Raw genomic sequence first — 24519 nt, forward strand, 5'->3', positions numbered from 1 at the left:
CAGTCTGACCCTGTGCCTCATGGGAACAGTCCAGCCCGAACTGCCAAGCCATGTCTTCCCTGGACCGGAATCAAGCTTCCCAGGACCGGTTTCTGGCATTACAGCCGTCTTCAGCCGGGCTTGCTTGACTCCAGTGGCAAAGTGAGCAAGGGACTCACGTCTGAGCATACCCTGCCAACTTAGGGCGAACAAAGATAGATCTATCAGTGACTTTACTAAAAATACTTTTTCAAAGTTGTTGCTTGAGTACATTAAAACTATGAATGTTGATGACTGTTATGTTTGTGTAAAATTGCCAGCATCAGTGTCAGAAGGGGCGACATATCACCACCTTCCTCTTACATATGGAGTAACTTGTAGTGTAATTGCAAGTTTGTTTTATAAGACTGGGAAATTGGAATATCATTATTCCAATGTAGATGAAATATTTGCAAAATTAAAAATTGATGGTACGTTGAATGAAAGAAAACCTGCAAAGGAAATGGGAGAGTATTTCTTTGAATTAGATGAGCTGACACATGAATATGCTTTTAATAATAATTTAGTCATAAATAACAATACTTTCAAAAAGGGACAAATCATCACATTCATTAATAGTTGCACGAAATCAAATTTTTTATGTGGTCTTCAGAAAAGGAAAGTGTTTCCTCCTCTGACATGTTCCAACAGGTTATATTCTATAACCCGTTGTCCAAATTGCTGGAATGTTTTTATGGCTTGGTTGCCGAAAAACCCGTGCAGGCTTTGCCTGCTCTTTCTACTTTTATCACTAGGAGGGTTTTGTCCTACGAGTCCTGGCTGGACAATATACGTAGTATCAACAAACAAGAGTGCCAGGGCTCGGGTTCAACTCACAACAGCTTTTTATTTAGCTAGTGTGTACCTTCTTTTTATCGATTCCGAAGGTTTGTATTTTCATTTCAACATTTTCAAATTTCAAGATTATTTACATTTTGTATATGCTGCAGAGGATTAAACATTCCTTAAACAGTCAAAACAATACAAATATAAGTCATAAATAACAATACTTTCAAAAAGGGACAAATCATCACATTCATTAATAGTTGCACGAAATCAAATTTTTTATGTGGTCTTCAGAAAAGGAAAGTGTTTCCTCCTCTGACATGTTCCAACAGGTTATATTCTATAACCCGTTGTCCAAATTGCTGGAATGTTGTTATGGCTGGGGGTTTTGTCCTACGAGCCCTGGCTGGACAATACGGGTTTTTCGGCAACCAAGCCATAACAACATTCCAGCAATTTGGACAACGGGTTATAGAATATAACCTGTTGGAACATGTCAGAGGAGGAAACACTTTCCTTTTCTGAAGACCACATAAAAAATTTGATTTCGTGCAACTATTAATGAATGTGATGATTTGTCCCTTTTTGAAAGTATTGTTATTTATGACTTATATTTGTATTGTTTTGACTGTTTAAGGAATGTTTAATCCTCTGCAGCATATACAAAATGTAAATAATCTTGAAATTTGAAAATGTTGAAATGAAAATACAAACCTTCGGAATCGATAAAAAGAAGGTACACACTAGCTAAATAAAAAGCTGTTGTGAGTTGAACCCGAGCCCTGGCACTCTTGTTTGTTGATACTACGTATATTGTCCAGCCAGGACTCGTAGGACAAAACCCTCCTAGTGATAAAAATTTAATAATAATTTGACATGTAAAAAGAGAATTGAGGAGAAGGCATTTCTAAACATGGTTGAGGAAAGAAGAATTGCTTACAAACGAAATGAGAAAATGAAACATGCAAAATCTAAATATTTTACTTTTGATGATGAGAATATTGAGGATAAGAATGTGAATGTAGCCATTAATATAGACGCTCCAATGTTAGGGAAATTTTGTATTAGAAGAGACAATAAAATGTATGACAATTATTTTGTGGGTGCAAGTCAATGTCAAGACACCTATAGAATTATAAGGGTTTGGGGATTTAAAGGAGGAGATGATCCTGTTTTTCCTGGAATTTATTTTATTTGTGGGAATAGAGCTTATTATAGGTTTCCAGACCATTGGTACGGGACATGTTATGTGGGTTTGGTCTTTCCTAAAAATTTTCACGTAGATAGAATCACTAATGGAAAGCATGAGATAGGTAAAGTTTTAAGTCGAAAAAGAAGAGAAAGTGTGTTAGAAATAATAGGTGATGTATTTGGATCACTGATATCAGCAGTGGGAATTTAGTTCAATGCAAATAGAATTAGAAAATTGTCCGCAATAGTTGATCGATTATCAACAGACACTGCAGGAGGATTCCTGATGGTCAATACTGAAATGGTTGCTATGAGAGCTATGGTTATGCAAAATCGACTTGCCCTTGATATAATTTTAGCAAAAGAGGGAGGAGTCCGTGGGATTTTGAAGGTGCAACATTGTTGTACTTATATCCCAGATAAAAGTCAGAATATTGAAAAGTATATTATAAATATTACAGATTTGCATAAGGAAATTGAACCACTGGAGGTTGAAGGTGTCCTTGAAAGGCTGGGTAAAGGTTTCTCAGCAATTAAGCATTGGTGCCAAGAAATAGGTAGTTCAATTGTAGGTAAAATACTAATACCGATAACAATCTTAGTGATAGTAATTTTTGTGATAAGATTATGCTGTTTATACAAAGGTAGAAGAGATTTTAGAAAGTCAATAAGAAAAAGGAATGAAGAGCAGCAGGCAAGAATGAGAGAAAAGAATGAAATAGAAATGGAAGAAATAAGAGAAAAGATTTTCAAAGACTCGAAGGAGAATGAAACAAAAGTATAGATAATATTAAACGAGAGAATTCGAAACATGTTCTGCTACATTTATCAAAATTTTGAGAGATATTTGGTGATAAAATCACCAGATGAGGGAATTGATGGAGCGAGGTGGTAAAAACAAAATTTGTGTACCTCTCTCAAAGTCAATGTTCCATAACGTTCACATTTACTAATGGTATGTTTTGTGAACTAATCAACTATAGTATAAGATGCATACATTTTTACACACGGGAGTACTAATTTTGCCTGCACGTTGCAATAAAATTAACTAATATGTATTATTGTCGTGTTGTGAATTAATGCACAGCTTAGATATAAACAAACGCAGTTTAAATGTGCTTATTGTACACGTTTTGCGCTAAGAAATGGTCGATTATGTAAGTATAAAACGCATTTGCGTGGCTTATTTGCTAGGTAACAACTAATGGGGAAATATTAGTATAGTGGGAGGTAAATAAAAGGGCTTTAGTTCTATATTTAACATGAATTTGTGTTTGTTTCTATGATAGTTCCAAAAAGTGGCCTCTGAGGCCTGTATGAAAGATGGCTGCTCGGGTAAACCGTGAGCAATAGCTGGACAGCGCAGGCGTGCCAAAAGCCAGCAAGTCAGAGTGAACTGCCTGTGCTCGGGGAGGTTCAAGGCTACCTCGCCCCGGAACCTAGGATGGGTGCCAAACATGGACGTTTGAATGTTCTGATCCTGGGGAAAGGTCCTGATGTTACCACTGAAGGAAATGACTAGGCCATGGACTGTCCTAAAACAAAGCCCCTTTATTTTTCTGCTGAATCGTTGTGAAAATGATGTTGTAATGGTGAGGAGATGCTCACCCACCCCGAACTTGTCCAATCAGAATCTGAATAAGTAATAGTAGATAGTTTTTAGAGAGATTAAGTTAGGAAATTAGTGTATAAAAACCCCTGGTTTCGTCTAGAGGGGGTCGCTTTTTCGATTTCCACTCGAAGTGCTGCCCGACTGAAGACTGACTCCTGGATGTAAGAACTCTTTGAATATATTTGTTTGCTTTACAGGACTGAAGGATAAGATGAGGGTATTAGTTAGGGATGTTAGGAGAGAATTAATTTGGAACTATCTGTTCTTTGCTAAACTTTAACTGATTTCTAAAATAAGTGATTTTTTTCTGAGCTCTAAATAAAATGATCATTTTGAAATAAAGTTTAAGATTTTACTGAATAAAGAATTAATCAATACATAAATGTCATAATTAATAAAGTTTTGCTTTTAATAAAATTGGGAAAATGGAATTTTAAAAGCTGGTCTTGTGATTTTCCTACGCCTAATTTTCTTTCTAGCAGATCCATTGCCACTATGGTGGTGCGTCTGAATAGTTAAATGTTTGAATAAACCATGGTAAAGTATATTAAACTGTAGGTGTAAATAATAACTGACTAGATAGGATTCAGACACTCCACCAAATATTACAGCAGTTCTCCATTGTAGTTCACCGAAAGCCCTGAAGCCTAGTGTAAGTGAACAGAGTAAACGCGCAGTGTTATGGGCCCCACTGACGAATTGTTTGTGTGTTTAAAGGTTTCAGGGAAATGGTGAGTATTGATTAGAAATGATTTTTGGAGTCCCGCTGTAGCAGACTCTCCAAGCTCAGGATTTAAAACACATCTTCTAGTAAAGGTGGTATTTAAATTGTGTGTTAGAAAATACCACTTTTAGAAAGCGGGCATTTTCTTGTTTAAGCATCTTGTGCGTCTGTGTGCCTGTGGAATCAACGTCTGGTTTAGACTGACATTGGACAATTTGTGCATTCACTCTAGACAGCTACGCAAAGGGAGTTGAGGTGTGCCCTGCATATCCTGATAGCCCATAACCAGGCTGATGGGCCTTCCTGAGCTACATTGGTGGAAGGAGCTGTCACCTGCAACTGAATAGGTTTGTGCCTGGCCTTTCAGAATGCTGTCTCCACCCCCTCAGGTGTGTCTGGAGCCAAGACCAGGCAAAACAAAAGACAAACCTTTGAAGAATGCCTACTTCAAAAGTCAAAAGGGGTGTAAGTATCATACCTAAAACCTCAGAATTTTGAAATACTTCTGGATCAAGAGGAACCAGTGCAAATGAGAAGAGCTGAAGAACTGTGAGGGGGAGTACTTTCCCTTTTCTGTGTGTTGCTTTGCTGGGTTGGCCTGCAGTTGCTGCTTCAGCTTTGGAGAGGAAAACACTAGACTTTGCTTTGGGACCTGCTTGTGAAGTTTCTCCAAGAGCTTGTGTGTGCTTGCTTCCTGTTGGAAGTCTCAGGGCCATAACAGACTTCAACTTCATCTGCAGCATCTCTGAACCCTCTGCTGGGAGTTCTGGCCTGTCTTGTGGAGCCAAATCCAGTTCTGGGCCCTTGAAAGTTGTTCTTGCTGCAAAGACCTGCTTAAAACCATCAGAATCAATGGATTGCCCTTCCAGCACCTGTTTTTTCCGACACAGTGCCGTCGCGCAGGAGCAATTTTCACCCACCACTGGCCTGTGGCTGAACAAATTGATGCCGTGCCTGTCAGCAGTTGAAGAAACTGACGCAGTCCGAGTTCAGCTCACCATGTTTCCAAAGTCTGAGACCCCCACACTGAGTCTGACGCAAGCCCTGCTGTAAGAATCATTGCATCGTGGAACCACAGCTGAAGAAATCGACACCGCGTCTCTTTGCTGGCGCCGCATCATCGTCCAGCGCAACCGCATTTCCACACATCGCACCTATGTGGCAAATATTTCTGACGCATCACCCGCAGACCAGAACCAGATTTTGATACGTTGCATCCCCCTACAGTCCAGATTCGACACAACACTGAACTGACGCATCGCCTCCCGTGCATCTCTGTGTTTTCCGACACTTCCCTCCTCTGCAGATGTTTTGTCTTGTGGATTTTGACGCATCTCAGCTACTTTGTGTAAAATCACTGCATTCATTGAGTTCTATGGACAGAATTGCTTGAAACCTTTTAAAAGTCATATTTTGAGTTGTGTATGTTGGATAGTTGTCATTTTGGTCTTGTTTGGATTAGATAACGATACTTTATTTTTCTAAACTGGTGTGGTGTCCATTTGCAGTGTTTCACCGTGTGTGTTATGTACAAATACTTTACACATTGCCTCTGGGGGGTAATCCTAACTGTTCATGCCAAGCTACCAAGGGGGTGAGCTGGGGTTATCTGGGTGAGTAACTCTCTTTTCCTGACTAGAAGAAGGGTCCCTACTCGGACAGGGTGCAAGCTAATGCCAACTAGAGATACCCATTTCTAACAATTACATGTCCGTAATTTTTATTTTAGCTGTTTATTTGTGTGCAATTAGCATGAAAGAAAACCTATTTTTCAAACAGGGAAAGGCTTTTTACAAAGAGTAACTGGAATACTGGACTATACTATTATGTTGTTAACAGTGTAAAGAAAAGTATTTTTTATGTAGCTGAGCATATATGGTTTCAGCTACAACATACTACCCTAGCAAACACAATTAGAAATTATTGAAGCCACTACCAGCAAGGAAAAGTGTACTCTGGACCCTGAATGTCGTTAGAATGCTCAGCTTTCATAACTAGACTGTTGATTACACAATAGACAGCAGTTATGCTCAGACTGTTGAAGTTACTACCAGAAATAAAAAGCTAATAGCATGCTTTCATTGCATTAGAATGTTCAGATTTTCCATTGCTTCCACAAATAGGAATCACAGTGAGAATCGCCTGTGCATGACAGCGCCCTCTGCGTTTGTTTGTGTTTCTAAAATTCTGGTCAACATTATTTCCTTATTTTTTGGAGTTTCCTTGTATTTTCCACAAGAGTCCACAACTCCCTCTTACTTAAATCCTCCATTCTGGAAGTACCTCACCAGCAGGCTGTGCTTGAACGATATTTTATTGAATGTATTGATTGTATGTATTTCTATTTCTAACTTGTATTTTAACTTTTAATTCACTTTACCAGTAGGTATTGCATATTAAAAGTTCGGTCTTGGCACATAGAGTTTCTGGGCTCCAGTGTGATTCTCGTTGTAGTCTTCCTGTTCCGTGATGGTTACATTGAGTGTTTTTACTGATGTACATTGTTTGGCTAGCAACAGCATCTTGGCCACAGCCCTCGTTCCTCAAAGTTTAGAACATGCAACAATTTAAATTAGTCGGATGGGAGGACAATATTCTGGTAATTAAAGCCCATGTGCATTTGTTTGCACACCTCCCATGTACAGCTCCAGCCACTGTGTCCGAAGAGTGCCAAAGGCCTAAACAATTGAAGTCCTTGGTCCAACCTTGCTGTAAAGAATTTTCTGCCTCACTCTCATCTATGTGACCCCCCATCTCAACTCATCTTTAGATTACAACCTTGCCAAATGTAAAAACTGAATTGCTGGTGTGCTGAACAATAGAATTCCTTATTCAACAAAAACTGATGCATAGGAAATAATAATCAATCTATTTCAAGGACAGAGAAAAATAAATTATCCCTTCCTACTTGAATTGAATCATATCGGAACCAATCTATATTTTATGTTCATCTGAAACCAAACTAAATGACACAGAAAGAACTTACTAAGTAGCTCTTTATTATTATTATTATTTTTTGATTACTGTTCTATTTTTTCATAGACAGAAAGAATTCTTTTTATGGTTGTACAATAAACTACATATACACAACAAATACATATATATATACAACACATTTATATTCATCACAAACTGTACACGATAATTACATTGACATAATAACACATATATTTTCAACCTTTGCATGTATTATAGCCCATTTATTTTAACAAGAAGGATGCTTACTAAAGTAAAATGAGCATTCCTATAAAGCAAGATCTACCAAAAACAGAACAGGAGCCTAGAAGGTGTATATTATTTGGACCTTTCTTATTTAAGCACTCCTTATTGATCTATTTTTGCAATATACATTTCCAGCATCCACCTCTGGAGGACACCATCTTCCTCCTCCAGTGCTCTTTTATATACAACAGCTCAGAGATGCCAAACTTCATTGTAAAAACCACCTATGCTCAATTCTTCTATATTCAATTATTTTGCAACCTGCATCCTTTACTCTCGCAATTCCAGAAATGACTTTTTTGAGCTTGTCCATTCTCTACCCAACCCCTAATGCTGCTCTGCCAGTTTTTAGTCCTCACAAGCACTCTTTGACAATCTTTACACCACCTTTGCTGACAACATTGAATCTTGCAAAGCCTTCCCTGTATCTTCAGCTAGAAATGATAACGTCACACCTGTTACCCTGCAACTGGTGGGCTTCCATCCTATCCTGAATTCTAACTTTAGTTTTGGACCATGCAGAGCAAGGTTATTCATGCATTTTGGATCCCCTCGGGATCCCTACCCCATCCATTGTCTTCATCTCTTCACATAAGATTTATTTCTACATCTTATGTTCCTACTGCCTGGATGCAAGCCCTAGGGCTTCTTCTGTTAAAGAAATATTCAGCAGATCCATCTGCCTTGAGTCATTTTCGACCCATTTCTCTATTTCCTCTCCCTATCAAAGTGCATGAAAATAACAGAATACCTTTTTGGAGTCCAATCATATTCTTGATACGGCTCAGCTACTATTGAGACCTTCGAAAAGTACTGGATCTGCCTCATTCTCAGTCTAATAATACTCCCTTTCATGCAAGTGGACAAGGGTAGCTACGCCACCCTCATCCTTCTGGATCTCTTCCTGTTCTTCCATACGGTTTTACTTAACCATCTTTTAGACCATCTTTTTGCATCTGCAATTCAGAGAGAAGCTCTTCTCTGGATTTTCTCATATCCTCACAATCGTGCCCAAGCATTCTATCTTCCCCCATTATGCTCAGATTTCACTTTGTCATGGGGTCCTACAGAGTTTCTGTCCTCAGCCCCACTATGTTTAATCGGTATGCGCTCTCTCTCTGGCTCAACTTACTCAATCCTCCATTTTCATTTGATTTGGTTGCACATATGGCATTCAAATTTTGGTCGAACTTGATGATCAAACCTCTGTGGCAAAGGAAAGATTTAAAAATTGCATTTTCAACTTCATCTCATGGATGAATGACAGTTGCCTCAAACACAACACAGATAAAACTGATATAATTCTGATTAGTGGTAAAGACTAGTTTCAGTTTTGGCCAGCTGGTTATTGGCCTCTTAATTCGGTGTTTTGCACCTTCCAGCCACCCCCATCCATTTCCTCGGTGTCTGTTTCATTCAAGACCTGTCTCTTACATTCGAGGTCAACAACATCTCATCCACTTGTTATCTCCAATTGCTCGCTGTCTGGTAGTACAAGTGTTTTTTTTAAGCTGCATGACTAGTTCAACTCTCTGTTATCTTGGCTCTAGTTACCACCTAATTGTGCAACTCCAGCACAACAAATTAAAAACACAGCTGTTAGATTGATTTTCAGCCTTCAGTCTCATTCTCGCATCACTCCACGTTTCCAATCGTTGCATTGACTCCCCATCACAAAAAGAATCAGCTTTAAGCACCAGTGCTTGGCTCATTGGGTCTATCATGAACTGGTCCTGTTTATCATTAAAATAATTTTTCACATTATACCAATTCTTGCCCCCTGAGACCCTCTTCTTCTAAATCAGTGCTGCTTCCATTGCACCGCTGTGTCCATCCATGCGGGCAGTTGGGCCTTTTCCGTGCTACTGCTAAACACTGAAACAGCCTTCCATCACACCTCCGTGTTTTTAAATACATCTTTCCCATCCGAAAAAAACGTTCAAACCTGTCTTTTGTTTGCCTTGGGTTTTTGGGTCAATAAATGTGCCTAATAATGTTGTCTTAATGAGTAATTGCACACTCCCTCAGAGACTGTTGAAGCTTTTCCTGCAATGTTCAGTAATCAGTGCGCCCAAATTGCATTTTGAATGTTCCCGTTTTGGTTTAGGTTTCATGAAGGCATTTTTGCCGATGTAATAAAAAAAAAATGGGCACTGATGAAACTCTGCACACGCCGTCTTTAAAAACATGGAAAATATTACATGACTGCCTGTGAAATACCAGAGCATTTCGTGTAATAAAAGAGCCTAAGCAGACATGTAATAAGTGTGTGTGTGTGTGTGCATGTATGTGTGTGTGTGTGTGTGTGTGTGTGTGAGACAGAGAGAGAGAGGAAAGCAACGTTCATGCTCCTGCCTCTATTGGAATTCTCTATTATTTGCCACGAAAATGCGATGTGGCTTCAAGAAGTCAAAGTGGGCCATTGGTGGGCTAATGAACTAGCAGTTCATTAGCAGTTCTTCAGTAATTTTTTCCCCTTGCTTGTGAGTAAACAGGAGAACAATACATAAACGGGTGGCACTGTGGCAAGCTTGCTAAATGTGAAGGAGAGGCAACCATGTGGAAGTCTCACTGGTTGATTTGCTTCTATTCCTTTTTATGGTCTGACTGCCTCCAGACAATTATGTGACTATTACTAGAGAAGGGGTTTGGCTCCGCCCACATGTTGGGAGCCAGCAGTACATGTTTTGATTGGGCATAAATTGTGTGCTTCCACACAAAAAAGTGCTTGCCCTCCACACAGCTGTTTATTCATCCAGTTGCCTAAGATTGAACTTGAACACACAAGACATTGTCATGCTATTAAATTGTCTTAGATAACTAGATAATGTATGGTGTTTTTCTCTGGCAACAGAACAGATGGGAGGGATATTTAGGTTTGGCTTGACAGTGCAACTGTCACCTGACCTTTTAACCTACACCAATATTAATCCACAGTTCTTTGCTTCCACAGATACATAACCATTTCCATGCGTTTTACTTGTCATGCTTCACATTTCCATACAACATTCTTGTAAAGCCAGATTTATTGGCAGTGACAATGCTTGCACTTTTTAGCGATGGGGGTCATCTCCAGATACCTAGTCAAAATGTTTTTGGACATTTTTCTGTTATTACCCTGAATTACATTGATACCTAAGTTATAACAAAAATTAGGAGGACATTGTAGCTATTTTCGGATTATATAAGCCTGGAAAAAAATTAAAATTCAAAATTAAAATCATTCGAAAGGTAAAAAGTGAATTATGTAATCTCTTCAAGAAAAATGTATCAACGGCATGTTTTACAAAAACTAGATTTGCTGGTATTGATTTATGAAGATTCATGAATAATTAAAGTCCATTTGTCAAGAAGCCTTCACAAAGCTTTATTAAGCTAATTAATGAGACAGAATGTGTCTGAGGTCGCTCATTGTCTCTCTGAGAGAGAATGGGGTTTGGCAGATCGGGGAAGCCTACTCCTTTTGGGTCAGCTTTGGCCTAATCTGCCAATGGGTGACTAATCTATAGTGGCACAGATGAACCGAAAAGATTATAAAAAATACTGTATAGCTTAATTCCAAGTTCTTGGACAATACGTAAGCATTTCCCTAATTTTATTTCTCTCCGTTTTGTCATCATATTTTTAATATGACGAGAACTCCTCGCATTATGTCAATTGAGATTCAGACAAAATCTCCCTCATAAGTCTCACTGAGGTTCAAAAACATCTGGTGTGTCCTGTCGTCTTCTGGTGAAGAGAAGAGAACTATCGTTTTATGTCAGACTGCTCCTGTTTGGGTAGGGATGGACCTGCAGAATTGTGGTACCCGCCTATGCTATTAATGATAAGCTAATGAATGATGGAAAAGGCTGTCCACGTCTAGTTTCTTAAAAGTGTTTCTTATAGTTTATGCTTTTTGTGTAGCAGATGCACAACTATTAGAATTGCAACATCTACAATGATTGCAGATAGTGGAGCAGTGCAATTTTGGTTCCACTCTTTTATGATTGATTAGGCCACATATACATTTACTTAGGGCATTATGTATTCATGTGATCTAAAATAATTAGGAGGACAGTGCACTCAAAGCAATATAGGAAATGCATTTACCATGTAACCTCGACATTTATATATGTGTGTATATTAACTCTTTCCTTACAGGAACAATGAATTTCCATTCTCACATATTTACTCGTGTGTGGTTTGGATAACACTGTTAATCTTCATGTATTTATGTACTCTTTAAAAAAAGTGTATCTTTAGAACATAAACAGGAACTATGATTCAAGTTTATATATTGTTTCCTAAAAATAGTAAGTTCCCTTTTGGTTTGGTATCCGATATCTGTTGGAAGATAGTTCATCAAAATAATTTTCTGATGTGATCTTAATACCTTATCATTATTAAATCCCTGTAATGAGCAATTAGTGTACTGCATTCTAACCCACTGAAGGGAGAGCACATTAAAGAAGGATTAAACAAGTACTGTTATGGGGGCAGCCAGGGACCATGACATGTTGTGTTGACATGTTTTGAATTTGTAGTCATGAGAAAGATAATCATAAGATCTGTAAAATGAGAATCTTCCTTTCATGGGTCAACATTGTTTTAGGGTTTCTTGGTTCTGCAACTCAATCAGCTAAGTTTTCTGGTCAGTTATTCATTCTGGTCAGAGTCAATATATTTACTGGACATCCAAATTAAATTTTATCTGTTAAGAATGTAGCTTTTGTGTTTGATCATAAACTTTCTTTATCAGAGCAGGTGAAGAAAGTAACTTCTACTTGTTTCTTATATCTCAAACTACTATGAAAAATACTCACCCTGAGGGGCCGAATCACAGAACTAATCCGAGATAAAATCCTAAATGTACTACTTTTGGTATTCACTGAAGGCATTTAGTAGTAGTAAAGTTAGGACTCCATACTTTACTTCTACAAAACTGAGAAAAAATCCTAACTTTACGACTTTCGGTATTCACAAAAGGCATTTAGTAGTAGTAAAGTTACGAGTCCTAACTTTACTACAACTAAATGCCTTCTGTGAATACCAAAAGTAACAGATTTAGGATTTTATCTCAGTTTAGTAGTAGTAAAGTTAGGAGTCCTAACTTTATTACTTCTAAATGCCTTCTGTGAATACCAAAAGTACTAAATTTAGGAATTTATCTCAGATTAGGTCTGTGAATCGACTCCTTTCTGGGGTTTTTTTTTAGTCAACAGTGCAACTATTGATGCTTTCACGGTCTAGATTATAGGAATCTATTGTACCCGGGGAGCCCCTAAATTTATTACTGACAAAGCTACAAGTTGTTCAAAAAATGTGTTTCTTTTTTGTTTAAAACTAAGAGCTTATAGCTACCTTTACTTTGTCACTCTTGATTCAGAAGCGCTTGCTTTGGAGTAAAACGAATTTTGTTTGTGGCACTTTGCTTGACACATAGGGCAGTCAAATTATATAAATTAAATAAGTAAATTTAACAGTACAGAAATACTTGGAGGACAAATTTATTAGGTACTTCCCTTCTTGGGTTCCATGTTCTTCTTCTGCTTGATTGTTGGTGGCACCATGCAGCAAAAAGATCAGTGCAGCAAAAAGATCATTTGCTTTTTAGCAGACAAATTGTGGAGTCTGGTCTTTATTACCCTTTGTCCGGACATTTTTCATCATAAATTTAATAAAATACTTAAAGCATGTATTTTGTTAAAACCAATTATATCTAGCTGAGCTGTCTGTTTGTTGTTGGCTAAATTTTTTAGCACATCGCACCCATTTGTCGGTTATCGTTCTGTAATACAAGCAGCCTTTCATGTATTCAACCTTGACTTGTAATTAACCCTATCTTAAACCGTTGGCACTTAATCTAGCACTACTTCCCATTACAAACTGTTTGGCTCAGTATTCACATCTATTGTCACTTTTTCTATTTTATATTGCATTTATATACATTAAACAATGTTTTGTACTTACTACTTATATGGTAAGCTTCTACATTATTGTCCATGGCAAGTATTCCAAGCTGTACTCTGCACCTGAAAAGAAGATATTCAATATGATCAATGTTGAAGAAAATCAGAAATCTTTCATATCAATATTTTACATCACTGTAATAAAGATATGGCTTGTTACTTTAATGATGGACATTAATGAGACACATTATTTTGCTGAATCTGTTAATCTAGCCACCTGTGAATTGATGCTCCAGTATTTCTCGTGCTGATGGTGGGATAAGCTCTGGGGCATTTTGGGCTACTGCTTTGAAATTTAACATAAAGCTATGCACATTTGTGTGCTTAATTAAATATAAATGCAGATCTGTTTTTTGAAGGAAGAAATGAAGCTATGAATAAAGAAATAATGAAAAAAGAGAACAATCAGAGCAAAATAAAGTGTTATAAGGCACATGGAAATATACAAATTGTGTGCTGCGGAAGGAAGTTAAGCTGTTAAGACAGGATTGAGAACATCAAGTAAATTGGACACAATTATTCATTTTAAGTTTACTACAATGTTGTAATAATATTTCAGAGGTACCAATGTTTGTAACAATATGATATTCTGCTGTTTGTTTCTAGCCCTTACGCTAATCCACAGTAATACAAAATGAACTGCTGTGTGTTTTGATTACCAACAGATCTGTCAGCATATGGTGAACATGTACTACTAGTTCCTGCTGCATTCGTTCAGAGAACAATTGGGCTCAGGTTGAAAAACTAATGTCTTTATTTTTTAATGTATTTAGCATTTGCTTGTGTAGTGCCTAGACCCACCAGTGACGCAGCACACACATAGATCATTGGCATAATAAAATTATGCTGCAGAAGTGCCAATAATACTGAGTATAAAACAAATATGAAAAACCTGAAGTGATACACTTAAAGCACACTTAAAGTTTATATGCGAATAATCAGATCTTTCTTAAAGAAGACTATTCCTACATACATATATCTATAGTGCTAGTTAGAACTATACACTTATATTTAACATACAACACAGCTCCTAATACAGCAATATAGCATAGGTACATACATGGAAAAGGCCCCATAAAATAGAGAATAAGATGTAACCGGTATAACAAGCGAGGCAGATGTACAAGAACACAATAAATTCAAAGTAGATCTGATTTCGGCAATTGAAACAAAGTCCCCCATCTGGGTAGCATCTGTAATAAATGCTATACTCCAGATTTAATGATGAAAGAAAGGATTTAGAGAGAGAGGGGGAGAAAAATGTTTTTCAGTACTTTTTGAAGAAGCGGGTGGAAAAGCACAGATATTGGACTAACTGTTTTACATTTTAAGTGCACAGACAGAGAAAGATTTATTATGCATTTTTGTTGAAATCAATTATCTCAAGGAGAAGAATGGCAGACCTCTGAAGCTGATGAAGTCCTTCTGAAACCTTAGGTTTCATGGCAGATAAGGGAGTGGTCAGAATGAAAAAGGTACTGTGCTAAGTACACAGGCTTACACATATTTCTGGCTTCAATGGGGAACTGCTCAGAATAATCAATATAGAGATACAGTGATTAAAGGGTTCTGTCCCAGAATTAATTCAGGCTTCACCATGAACTATAGATTTGAGGATGGTCTGTAAGACTCTGCATGAATTTTTGAAATACAAGTCAAAATCGATAATCAGAATCTGAGGAGGAACAAAGCCTGATTTACTGCTTTAAGGTCCTATTCTGGTAAAACAAGGTTTATCCAACTAATCAGTCCGAGATTATAATTGGTCTTCTGGCCATGATATTGATGTGTTTTTGAAGATTCAGGCAATGTCCAAAATTAAACAAAATCAATTTTGCAATTTCCATTAAGTTCATAGTTCAGTTTAAAATATTAGTAGAGGCCAGCCAGTCTTTAACCAGTGTGGTGGAGAATTAGAGTGAAATAAGTAGGACCTCATTTTTTTGGGCTCAAATTGAAGATAATGTGCAGTCATTCAACACTGGATCCTGTCTAGGTATCGTTAAAAGGAGGGGGATAATTGCAACAAACATTATCCTCAAATAAAACTAAAAGCTATGTAGTATGCCAACATCTTTAAACCGAGGGCAATTGATCCTAAATAGCCCATTTGACCATAAGAAAGAGTGAGCATTAACTCGGCCTGCATAACTTCTAGCATGGATTCAGCGAAAGAACCTGGCAATTTCTTACTCAAGCTCTGAAAAGCAACTGTCAAATGGAAGCTTTTCAAGGTGAATAAATAGTAGCAGATGTTCCTCTGTCACTTAGACAAAATTCTTAATAATTGTAGTTTGGAATTTCCCCAATTTTATGCTTATTCACATGCCGCTAGGATTTTTATCCCTTCCAAAAATCATACATTTTGTTTTCATAGCATTAACTAGAAGATATTTTTCTCTATCGTACTCATTTAGTTTTGTTAGCAATTGCTTACAACCGATCTTGATCGAATACTATGACCATATTGTTAGCACATTGTACAATTTGAGGGAAAAAGGCTCAAGTAAAGGAAACTACATTCTGCTGTTAGTAATATAGTGAAGTGGAACTTAGCACACAATAAGCAGATAACATCCTAAGGAGTGTCTTCCCAGTCAATTACATCTTAACGAGAGAAACGAAATTCCCTGGTTCAATCAAGCTTAACCAAGAGACAACACAGAATATTAAGCAACCTGTCTTTATTTGGGCCCTAACATATAACTGTAGTATGTGTTCATACACAATACAGCGCTGCAATCTTTGAATGTGTGTCTTTATATTCTAAAGTTCCAAAGCAGATCATGCTATTAGAGTCATTTATTTTCAGCATATTTGTGGGTCAGCAACTATAACTGTTAAGATAAATCAAGAAGTCCTCTAGCACAATTTTATCAACTCCAGGTCCTCCTCTATGCCTTACTGGCAGCAAAGAAAGAAAGGTTTTTACATGTATTTAGATGCCATAGATGATGGTGTACTTTCAGAAGAAAAAAAACTATCCCTATTTATTCATTATTTAGGGCTTGAAGGAAGAAATGTGCTAATGCATCTTCCTAAGGTGGAAGTGACAATAAGGGAAGAAGAAGATGGTGTTATAGTAGGTGAATAGCCACTGTAACAGGTATGCTTGACAAAATGTAATATTTGAAAGTGAATGTTGTTCTAGAAAGACATGCACTTTTACAAAGGGTACTGGTAGAGGACTATATGCCACACTTCGATCCCCAGCCGATACATGCATACAAGGTACAATCACAGAAGAAATTATATCAATTAATAGAAATGGCAAACAGCAAGAAGGTGCAGGAGTGTCTTTTATAATCATGGAAGACACTATCCTAGAAGTAGCTGTGGAAATTGCTAGAGAAATTGAGAAGGCTGTGACATAATTGCAAAAAAATCTATAACTTCAAGTAATGATAATCAATAGCTAATGGTTATCAGAGCACGTGGCAAATTTAAATTTGACTCCACCAGGTAGAAATGTTTCAGTGTGGACAAATATAGCCTCTGTTACTGTAGTGGCAGTAAAAGACATGCAGACATTTAAAAAAAAACTGGGCAGGATGGACCAATCCTGCAATAAATGAAATCGTGCCGTGTTGTAGGGCACGAGGTAATGAAATGAAAACAACTGGGTTGGGGAGTCCAATAATGTCTGGGTACAAACTGCGCAGTTGTTGGAATGTGAGGAGAATAATATGTATTTACAGGACATTGAGGAAAAAAGGGAATCACCCACATTTCATAGTGAACATTTTAAACGTGGAAAAACAAAGGATGGTTGATTCTCAATCACCTTACTCTTATATTGATGATGAGGAAATAGAGAAGCTAAATGAGGGAATGCTGTCCAGGTTTTGAGGTTTGCATACTACAAAAAGTAAACTTAGTTTGTAGGGGAGTTCCAAGCTAGACTGAGCTGCAAGGGTAATAGCATGAGCGGAGCTGCAATTTATGTTGCAAGGATGAATTTTGTCTTTTGCAGGAGCAGAAGAATTTAGCTATAGTTTTAGATCCCAACCACTCTGATCAAGTTATATGTTCCAAATAGATCAGATATGTGTCAAACGATAAATGGGGCTGGAAATGTATCAAAGTTTTTTTTGTAAAACTTGAGTAAGCTAAAATTATATATATATATAAGAGACTTGAACGAAACACGTCAGGATACTGCCCAACAATTACTCAAAATAAATGCTTACTGCATAGGTGTACCGTGTGCGGCTCAAATTCTTTCCACAACGGGGGAGAAATAGATGGTATATTAAGCGACGTGGTCCTGTCGCAGAGCAACGCACCGCCAGTTAGCGCGCCGATGATTACCCGACTCTGGACCACCTCTGATGACTCGGTAACACGAACTCCAGGGTAATCGGCTGCCGCCAGACACCGGAGTCTGGAATGGTTCCAGACGGCCTCAAAAATAGGACTGCGACAGGAGGCACACCTCTGGAAACTTCAATTCCAGTGAGACAAATTTGAAAACATGGGTATCACCCGATGGACGGGCTTTTAACCAATGAACTAAGAACACGGAACCACCGAGTCTATCATGCCTGGTGAATCCTCACACCAAGGATATCCACTAGAGGGCCGGCAACGATATAAATAAATCAACTTCATCTGTGGCTCGCGCTCAGTTCCTGCTTGCCTGGGTGGCCCTTTAATAAAGTTCAGAGACTTGAACGAAACGCGTCAGGATACTGCCCAACAATTACTCAAAATAAATGCTTACTGCATAGGTGTACAGTGTGCGGCTCAACTTCTTTCCACAATGGGGGAGAAATAGATGGTATATTAAGCGACGTGGTCCTGTCGCAGAGCAACGCACCGCCAGCTAGCGCGCCGATGATTACCCGACTCTGGACCACCTCTGATGACTCGGTAACACGAACTCCAGGGTAATCGGCTGCCGCCAGACACCGGAGTCTAGAATGGTTCCACGCGGCCTCAAAAATAGAACTGCGACAGGAGGCACACCTCTGGAAACTTCAATTCCAGTGAGACAAATTTGAAAACATGGGCATCACCCGATGGAAGGGCTTTTAACCAATGAACTAAAAACGCGGGACCACAGAGTCCATCATGCCTGGCGAATCCTCACACCAAGGATATCCACTAGAGGGCCGGAAACGATATAAATAAATCAACTTCATCTGTGGCTCACGCTCAGTTCCTGCTTGCCTGGGTGGACCTTTGATAAAGTTCAGAGACTTGAACGAAACGCGTTAGGATACTGCCCAACAATTACTCAAAATAAATGCTTACTGCATAGGTGTACCGTGTGCGGCTCAACGGGGGAGAAATAGATGGTATATATATACATATATTTTTATATATATATATATAAAAAAATATATATATAATATATATATATATAATAATATATATATATATATATATAATTGAAGGATATAATTGTACCCTATGCATACAAAGTGAAATAAGTTCCTGTGTGCATGCATGAGGGTTTCCAGAAGAATTTTGAGAAAGTAATGGACAAGACATCATAGAAAAGATTGAAAGTTCTGAGCAGTTGGCTGCCATGATAATTGCACACAAAGTGGGTGGTGAACTAAGAATGTGTGTTTATTTACGTGATATGAACAAAAATAAAAGTACATGGGTGGGTAATGACCAGCTACCCAACATCATGGAACTACTAACCCTTCTCAGGCTGCCAACTGTGTTCATCATATTGCTCATATCATCAGCCTACCACCAGGGAAAACTACAACTGAGTAATGTCTCGTAACATCCTTCATGACTTCAGTGGGAGTCCTCTGGTAGAAAAGAATGCTCTTTGGGCTAGCATCAGCCTCAGCTGTTTCCAGAGGGCATGCCCATCTTACTACGAGATCTTGCAGGAGTTACATATTTTCAGGATGACTTGCAGGTTTTTGGTACAATTGTGAAGGAGCACAGCTACATATTAGAAGGAGTATTTTCTATTTTGCAAACCAATGGAGTGACAAGAAGGATAGAGAAATATAAAATTGAAGTGGATACTGTAGATTAGACTGTGAGGCACTGGCACTAAGAAAATATGTGTATTGACTCACTCTAGAAAGTAAACTTTATTTTTAGTTATTTGTTAGGCTTGATGGAGTTTTGTCTTCTGCTTATGCCTTGTTTTGTCGACCACATGCCCCTATGGGACTTTTACTAAAGTATGGGATTTGTTTCCAGAGTACTGAGTGGAGCAGAGTCAAGTTCTTCTGCAATAGAAATAGGATGGGGATGTATAATTTTAGAATATGACTGTGGGTCTCAGAATGTGTCCTCCATGAGGACCACAAACATTTGCTTGAGCTCTTTAGTCCCTAAGGAGTTGTCAGAGATACACATGCATAGCTAAATGACAATATCGACAATATAAAATCAACTAAAAACCAGAATATGTTCCAGGCTAGATAAATATTACAGCCAGCAGCTCATCATATTTGCCATTGCCGAAAATAAATAACAAGGCTTTAGAACAGTGGTTCTTAACCTTTTGACTACTGTGGACCCCCACCTAATCATTCTTGAAACTCGGGGACCACCCACTCAATCATTATTGGAAACCGAGGACTCCTACTGAGTCATTACTGGAAGACAGGGACTCTGGCCCTAGCAATTTAAGCTAAACCGCAAAATAATACACAAAAATAGAAAAATGCATTAATCAAATACACAAATGATTAAATGTTTTATTTAATTCACAAACAAATGAAAAAAAATGTAAATGTTAATTTTAATGTGAAGGTAGGATTGAGGCCACATATCATCCATACTGTATTCTGTTTGATGCACTTACACTGCTCCCACGATTCAGTCTGAGGCAACTAACTTTTAACCTCCAATTTCAAGTTTCTTCACATTACCAGCACATGATAATATGTTCAGTTTTACATTTTGCTTCTTTATTTATATAAATTTCATGAAACTATTAATATTATTTAACTTTTAAATCAGTAGCGGACCCTTGAGTAACCTTCTTTGACCACAGGGGTCCCCGGACCACAGTTTAAAGTAAAACTGGTTTTAGAAGATGTAGAGGAATATCAGTGTAATAAGTAGTGTGGGAAGTATTTCTAAGGGATCTTTGAGGAAAAAAGAATGTTTGGCAGAATTGCAAAGAGATATTGATCTAGTAAATGTACATAGATATATTTGAATGGGCAAGGGCTTATCAGCAATCAGCATGTGGATGATGAGTTAACTAGAGGAGATTGGGTTTGGCCAGCAGCACCCAATGGAAGGAGACTGAAGGTACTCATCTTGAAGAGCATCTGTGCATTAAGCCCAAGAAGCATAGGATGTGAGAAAACCTTTGTTGGCTGGCTCTTGATAAATCAGTAGAACACTTCATGAAAGCATAGCATCTGCCTTCAGTTATAAGTTCAAGTCGCTGTTCCTCATTCGGTTGAACTCATGATGTCACTGACCAACTATGGGGAAAGCTGACTTTCGACATATGAGGTCCCTTTGGAATAAAGGGGAATGTTCGATCTACCTTAAATGCAGCCTGAGGTAAACATTTGTAGATAAAGTTACCATAAAGACTGGCATTGAACTCTTAAACTAAGTTGTTAATATGAAATACTAAGCAGAACAGACTGTGACTTACTATGGTCCACAGTTGGTAAGCAAAGAATTAGAAGATGTTTTGGTCACCATATGGGTAAGGCATGTTAGAACGTCCTTGTATCATGCCAGAAGTACCAGATGTGTTGAATAATTTGAGCAGGAAATGAACAAGCTATCTCAATTTGCTTTAGTCAGAGGTTTGGATTGGTGAGAAGAATTGAGAAATTGGTGAAAGCAGCATGTACCACACTGCAGAGCAGTACAGGCATGCCCCCAGTTCTCTTATTGGGAGGCAACATAACTGATAGATTGCTCAATAGACAAGGGATGAGCATGAAATTTGAACCAATTGACAAATTGAAGGTGGTACAAAATGTCAGAAGAGCAGTACAGGAGAAATACAAACAAAGAAACACGAGAAATAAGAGTAAGGAAAGAGATTTGATCAGAATAAAGAGTGGTCGAAGAGTAAGGAAGGGGGAAAGAAAATTGTCCAAGTCAGAAAGGATAAAAGAGGATGAGACACTTATAGAAAGTGTAAAGGTGTAGAGTAAAAGATGTTGTGAGAAAGAGAATGTAACAAAGATTTTAAAATAGGATGTTAATGTGTCCAATGATGGGCACAACGACCTCCTCGAGCAGTCCTAAACAAGAGGAGAATAACTACAAGCGTCCCTTGATACCTGATATGCGTGAATCGATATAAGGCTCACCCGTGGCTTTGGCTGCTGCAGTGTGAGGTGTACTGATGACTGGGGACTGTGTTTTTCTGCATAGTTATGTATTCTAGCATAGTTGTATATTTTGCTTATTATAGCAAATGTTCTTTTTCTATATTGGGTGAATTTGTATGCTTGCCTGCGGGTGGAAGTGGGTGGGAAGTGTAAGGTTGGACTGGGGAAATGTGGAAGATGCGCATGTGATTTAGAATGGTGAGGAGTGGTGGGATTTCCGTGTGACTGTTGCTGCCTAATGGCTGAATTGTATGGACCTGTCTTGGAAGATTACATATTGAATTACCTAATACCACAACAGTATTTTCCTTTAAGTGAGCATACACCTGGGTCACATTTTGTTTGTTAATGTACACATTACTGCACATAACCTTTTCATATGACACATATATATATATATTGTCATTAATACAGTTAATTCCTATGTCTCACACACACACACACACACACACACAAACACCGTTCTAATAGTTGAATGGTCTAATAGTAGAATCCTAATGTTACTTTTGGGTATACATGTGTGTGTTTTCTAGAAACACCTGTTACATTAAATGTGCTTGTTTTACCTACACCCACTTGTTTCACCAAATAAATGTTGTACTGTACACAAACAAGGAAACTAAAGTGCAAACTAGATAGCACTTTCAAGGACAGTAACCAAAATATCCCTTGACAATTAGGACAACTCATGGTTTCTCATGCTTTCCATACACAGACCACTAGCTTCTTGTAAATTAGTCGCCATCATTCAGTCGTAGTGAAACTAATCTACTTCCTGTTAAACGAAATGCACTGGGTCCAGGTGACGTGAAACCCTTTGGTAATTCTACATTTAGATGAGTATCTTAATTTCTCTAAGACCCCTGGGCATTCTTTAGCCCAAGATGATTGTAAGTATATCCCTTCACCTGAGTAGAAGTTTGGAAAACACAGGTTTTGTGCAGAGATATAGGAGTTGCCCGGGTGAACTCTAAGTTGCTTCACAAATGATGCTAGGGGTTCCTTTACTTTAATACGCTTTCTAAAACATGTTCTAATGCAAATCCCATTACATTGTAGTCATTGGAAATGTCAAGAACCAATAACTTGGATCTATTGGCAAACTTCTTGTGCATCTAAAATGTTGCAACTGTCCCACACCAGAATATCACTCTTTAAACTATATGGATAGATCAGGCAGTTTACAAACTCTTCCCAAGCTGAAGGAATGGCTTTGTCATCTACTGTGAACAGAAACTTGATCTTGGCTCCAGCAGAGACCCAAGGGTAATGTAATATTAATCTGAACATTGTCTTCTTTCCACAGAATGAAAGTAAATAGAGCAAATACATTGTGGTGATTTGTTGTCAAGGAAACCGGGAGAACAATCTCTTCTTCCCTCTCGGTGTCGAGGAGGGCACATCCTGAAAAAAATCTGCGTATTTGGATGTTATTTGAAGAGAAAAAGAAACGGACTTCAGTGGCTAAATATATATATATATATATATATATATATATATATATATATATATATATATATATATATATATATATATATATATATATATATATATATATATATATATATATATATATATATATATATATATATATATATAAATAAACACAGCGGCAAGTCTATGCCGAACAAAAACAGGCGCACTCAAGGATTCCTACGGCCCGATTTTATTTATCAAAGTTCCCCCCCCTCTCATGCTGACAGACGCGTTTCGGCGTAGAACGCCTTCCTCAATGTCATGTTTACATTTATCGTGGCTCACCACCGCGTAGGATTGCACCCAGGACGAGTGGTGCGGCGGCGGTGAACCTCTGTGACTTTCATTTTATATATATATATATATATATATATATATATATATATATATATATATATATATATATATATATATATATATATATCCTCTCAATTGTCCCCGTCACAGAGGGAACACTTCTGTTGGTGCCCGCGTTGTGAGACCGGGAGCGTGTCTCAGTTGATTTTCAATATCAAAAAGTTCACGCGGCACACTTCTTGGCAGATAAATCACAGTTTAATCACACAGGTCTTAAGCAAAACTCCTACGCGTTTCGAACAAACGTTCTTGGTCACGGCAGTGTTCTACAATTAGTCCTTCTTTCATTTCTCATTTTATACTTTCACCTTGTATCTCGTGGCGGTGATGCATTATGGGCATTGTAGTTTCATTTACAGTTTAGTAACCTTTTGTTTTGTTTTTAACTTTATTTTCAGTTAATTTAAGTTGGGCATTTATGTGGGGAGAATTCTAAAGACTCAGTCCCAGCTAATACGTATTTGTCCTTTAGTAGGACATTTATTACGTATTATAATTCACCTTTATGTGTTTAATGTCGTTTGCGCTTTGTTATGCGCTATGATCTCAGGGATGTCTGATCCTTAGATTGAGTTGTTACTAGGGCTGAGTGCCCTTTGCCCCACATATGTGCCCATTCTGATATTTTTAATATCATTAGCCCATGTTATTAATTAAGTAAATTCACCAACTTCAGAGGTCCGCATTGTAAGCAAAACATACTGTATCTCATTTTTAACTTTACTACAATTCTTTTACAAATGAACATGCATTTCTTCATCTGCGTTCAAGCCTTTGGGGTGTTTTGTTTTGAATTTAATTATCAATTTAGACTCTAATCTTCTCAACTTTAAGAGTCTATCCCCCCCGCGTTCTTGATTTGGAATTGTCGCTAATCCCAAATATTTT

At 37.9% G+C, this 24519-nt stretch overlaps 1 protein-coding gene across 1 annotated transcript in view; it reads right to left on the reverse strand.

Annotated features, from left to right (window-relative positions):
* The window catches only part of SYT12 (synaptotagmin 12), an 866886-nt gene that overhangs the window by 538210 nt on the left and 304157 nt on the right, over positions 1-24519 (reverse strand). Inside the window, exon 2 of the mRNA XM_078682889.1 lies at positions 13506-13567. Within this exon, the coding sequence (XP_078539015.1) occupies positions 13506-13539 (34 nt within the window). The 5' untranslated portion in view covers positions 13540-13567. The remainder of the gene's footprint in view (positions 1-13505; positions 13568-24519) is intronic.

The sequence above is a fragment of the Lissotriton helveticus genome, chromosome 3_1 (assembly GCF_964261635.1).
Source record: "Lissotriton helveticus chromosome 3_1, aLisHel1.1, whole genome shotgun sequence".
Classification (NCBI taxonomy): Eukaryota; Metazoa; Chordata; class Amphibia; order Caudata; family Salamandridae; genus Lissotriton; species Lissotriton helveticus.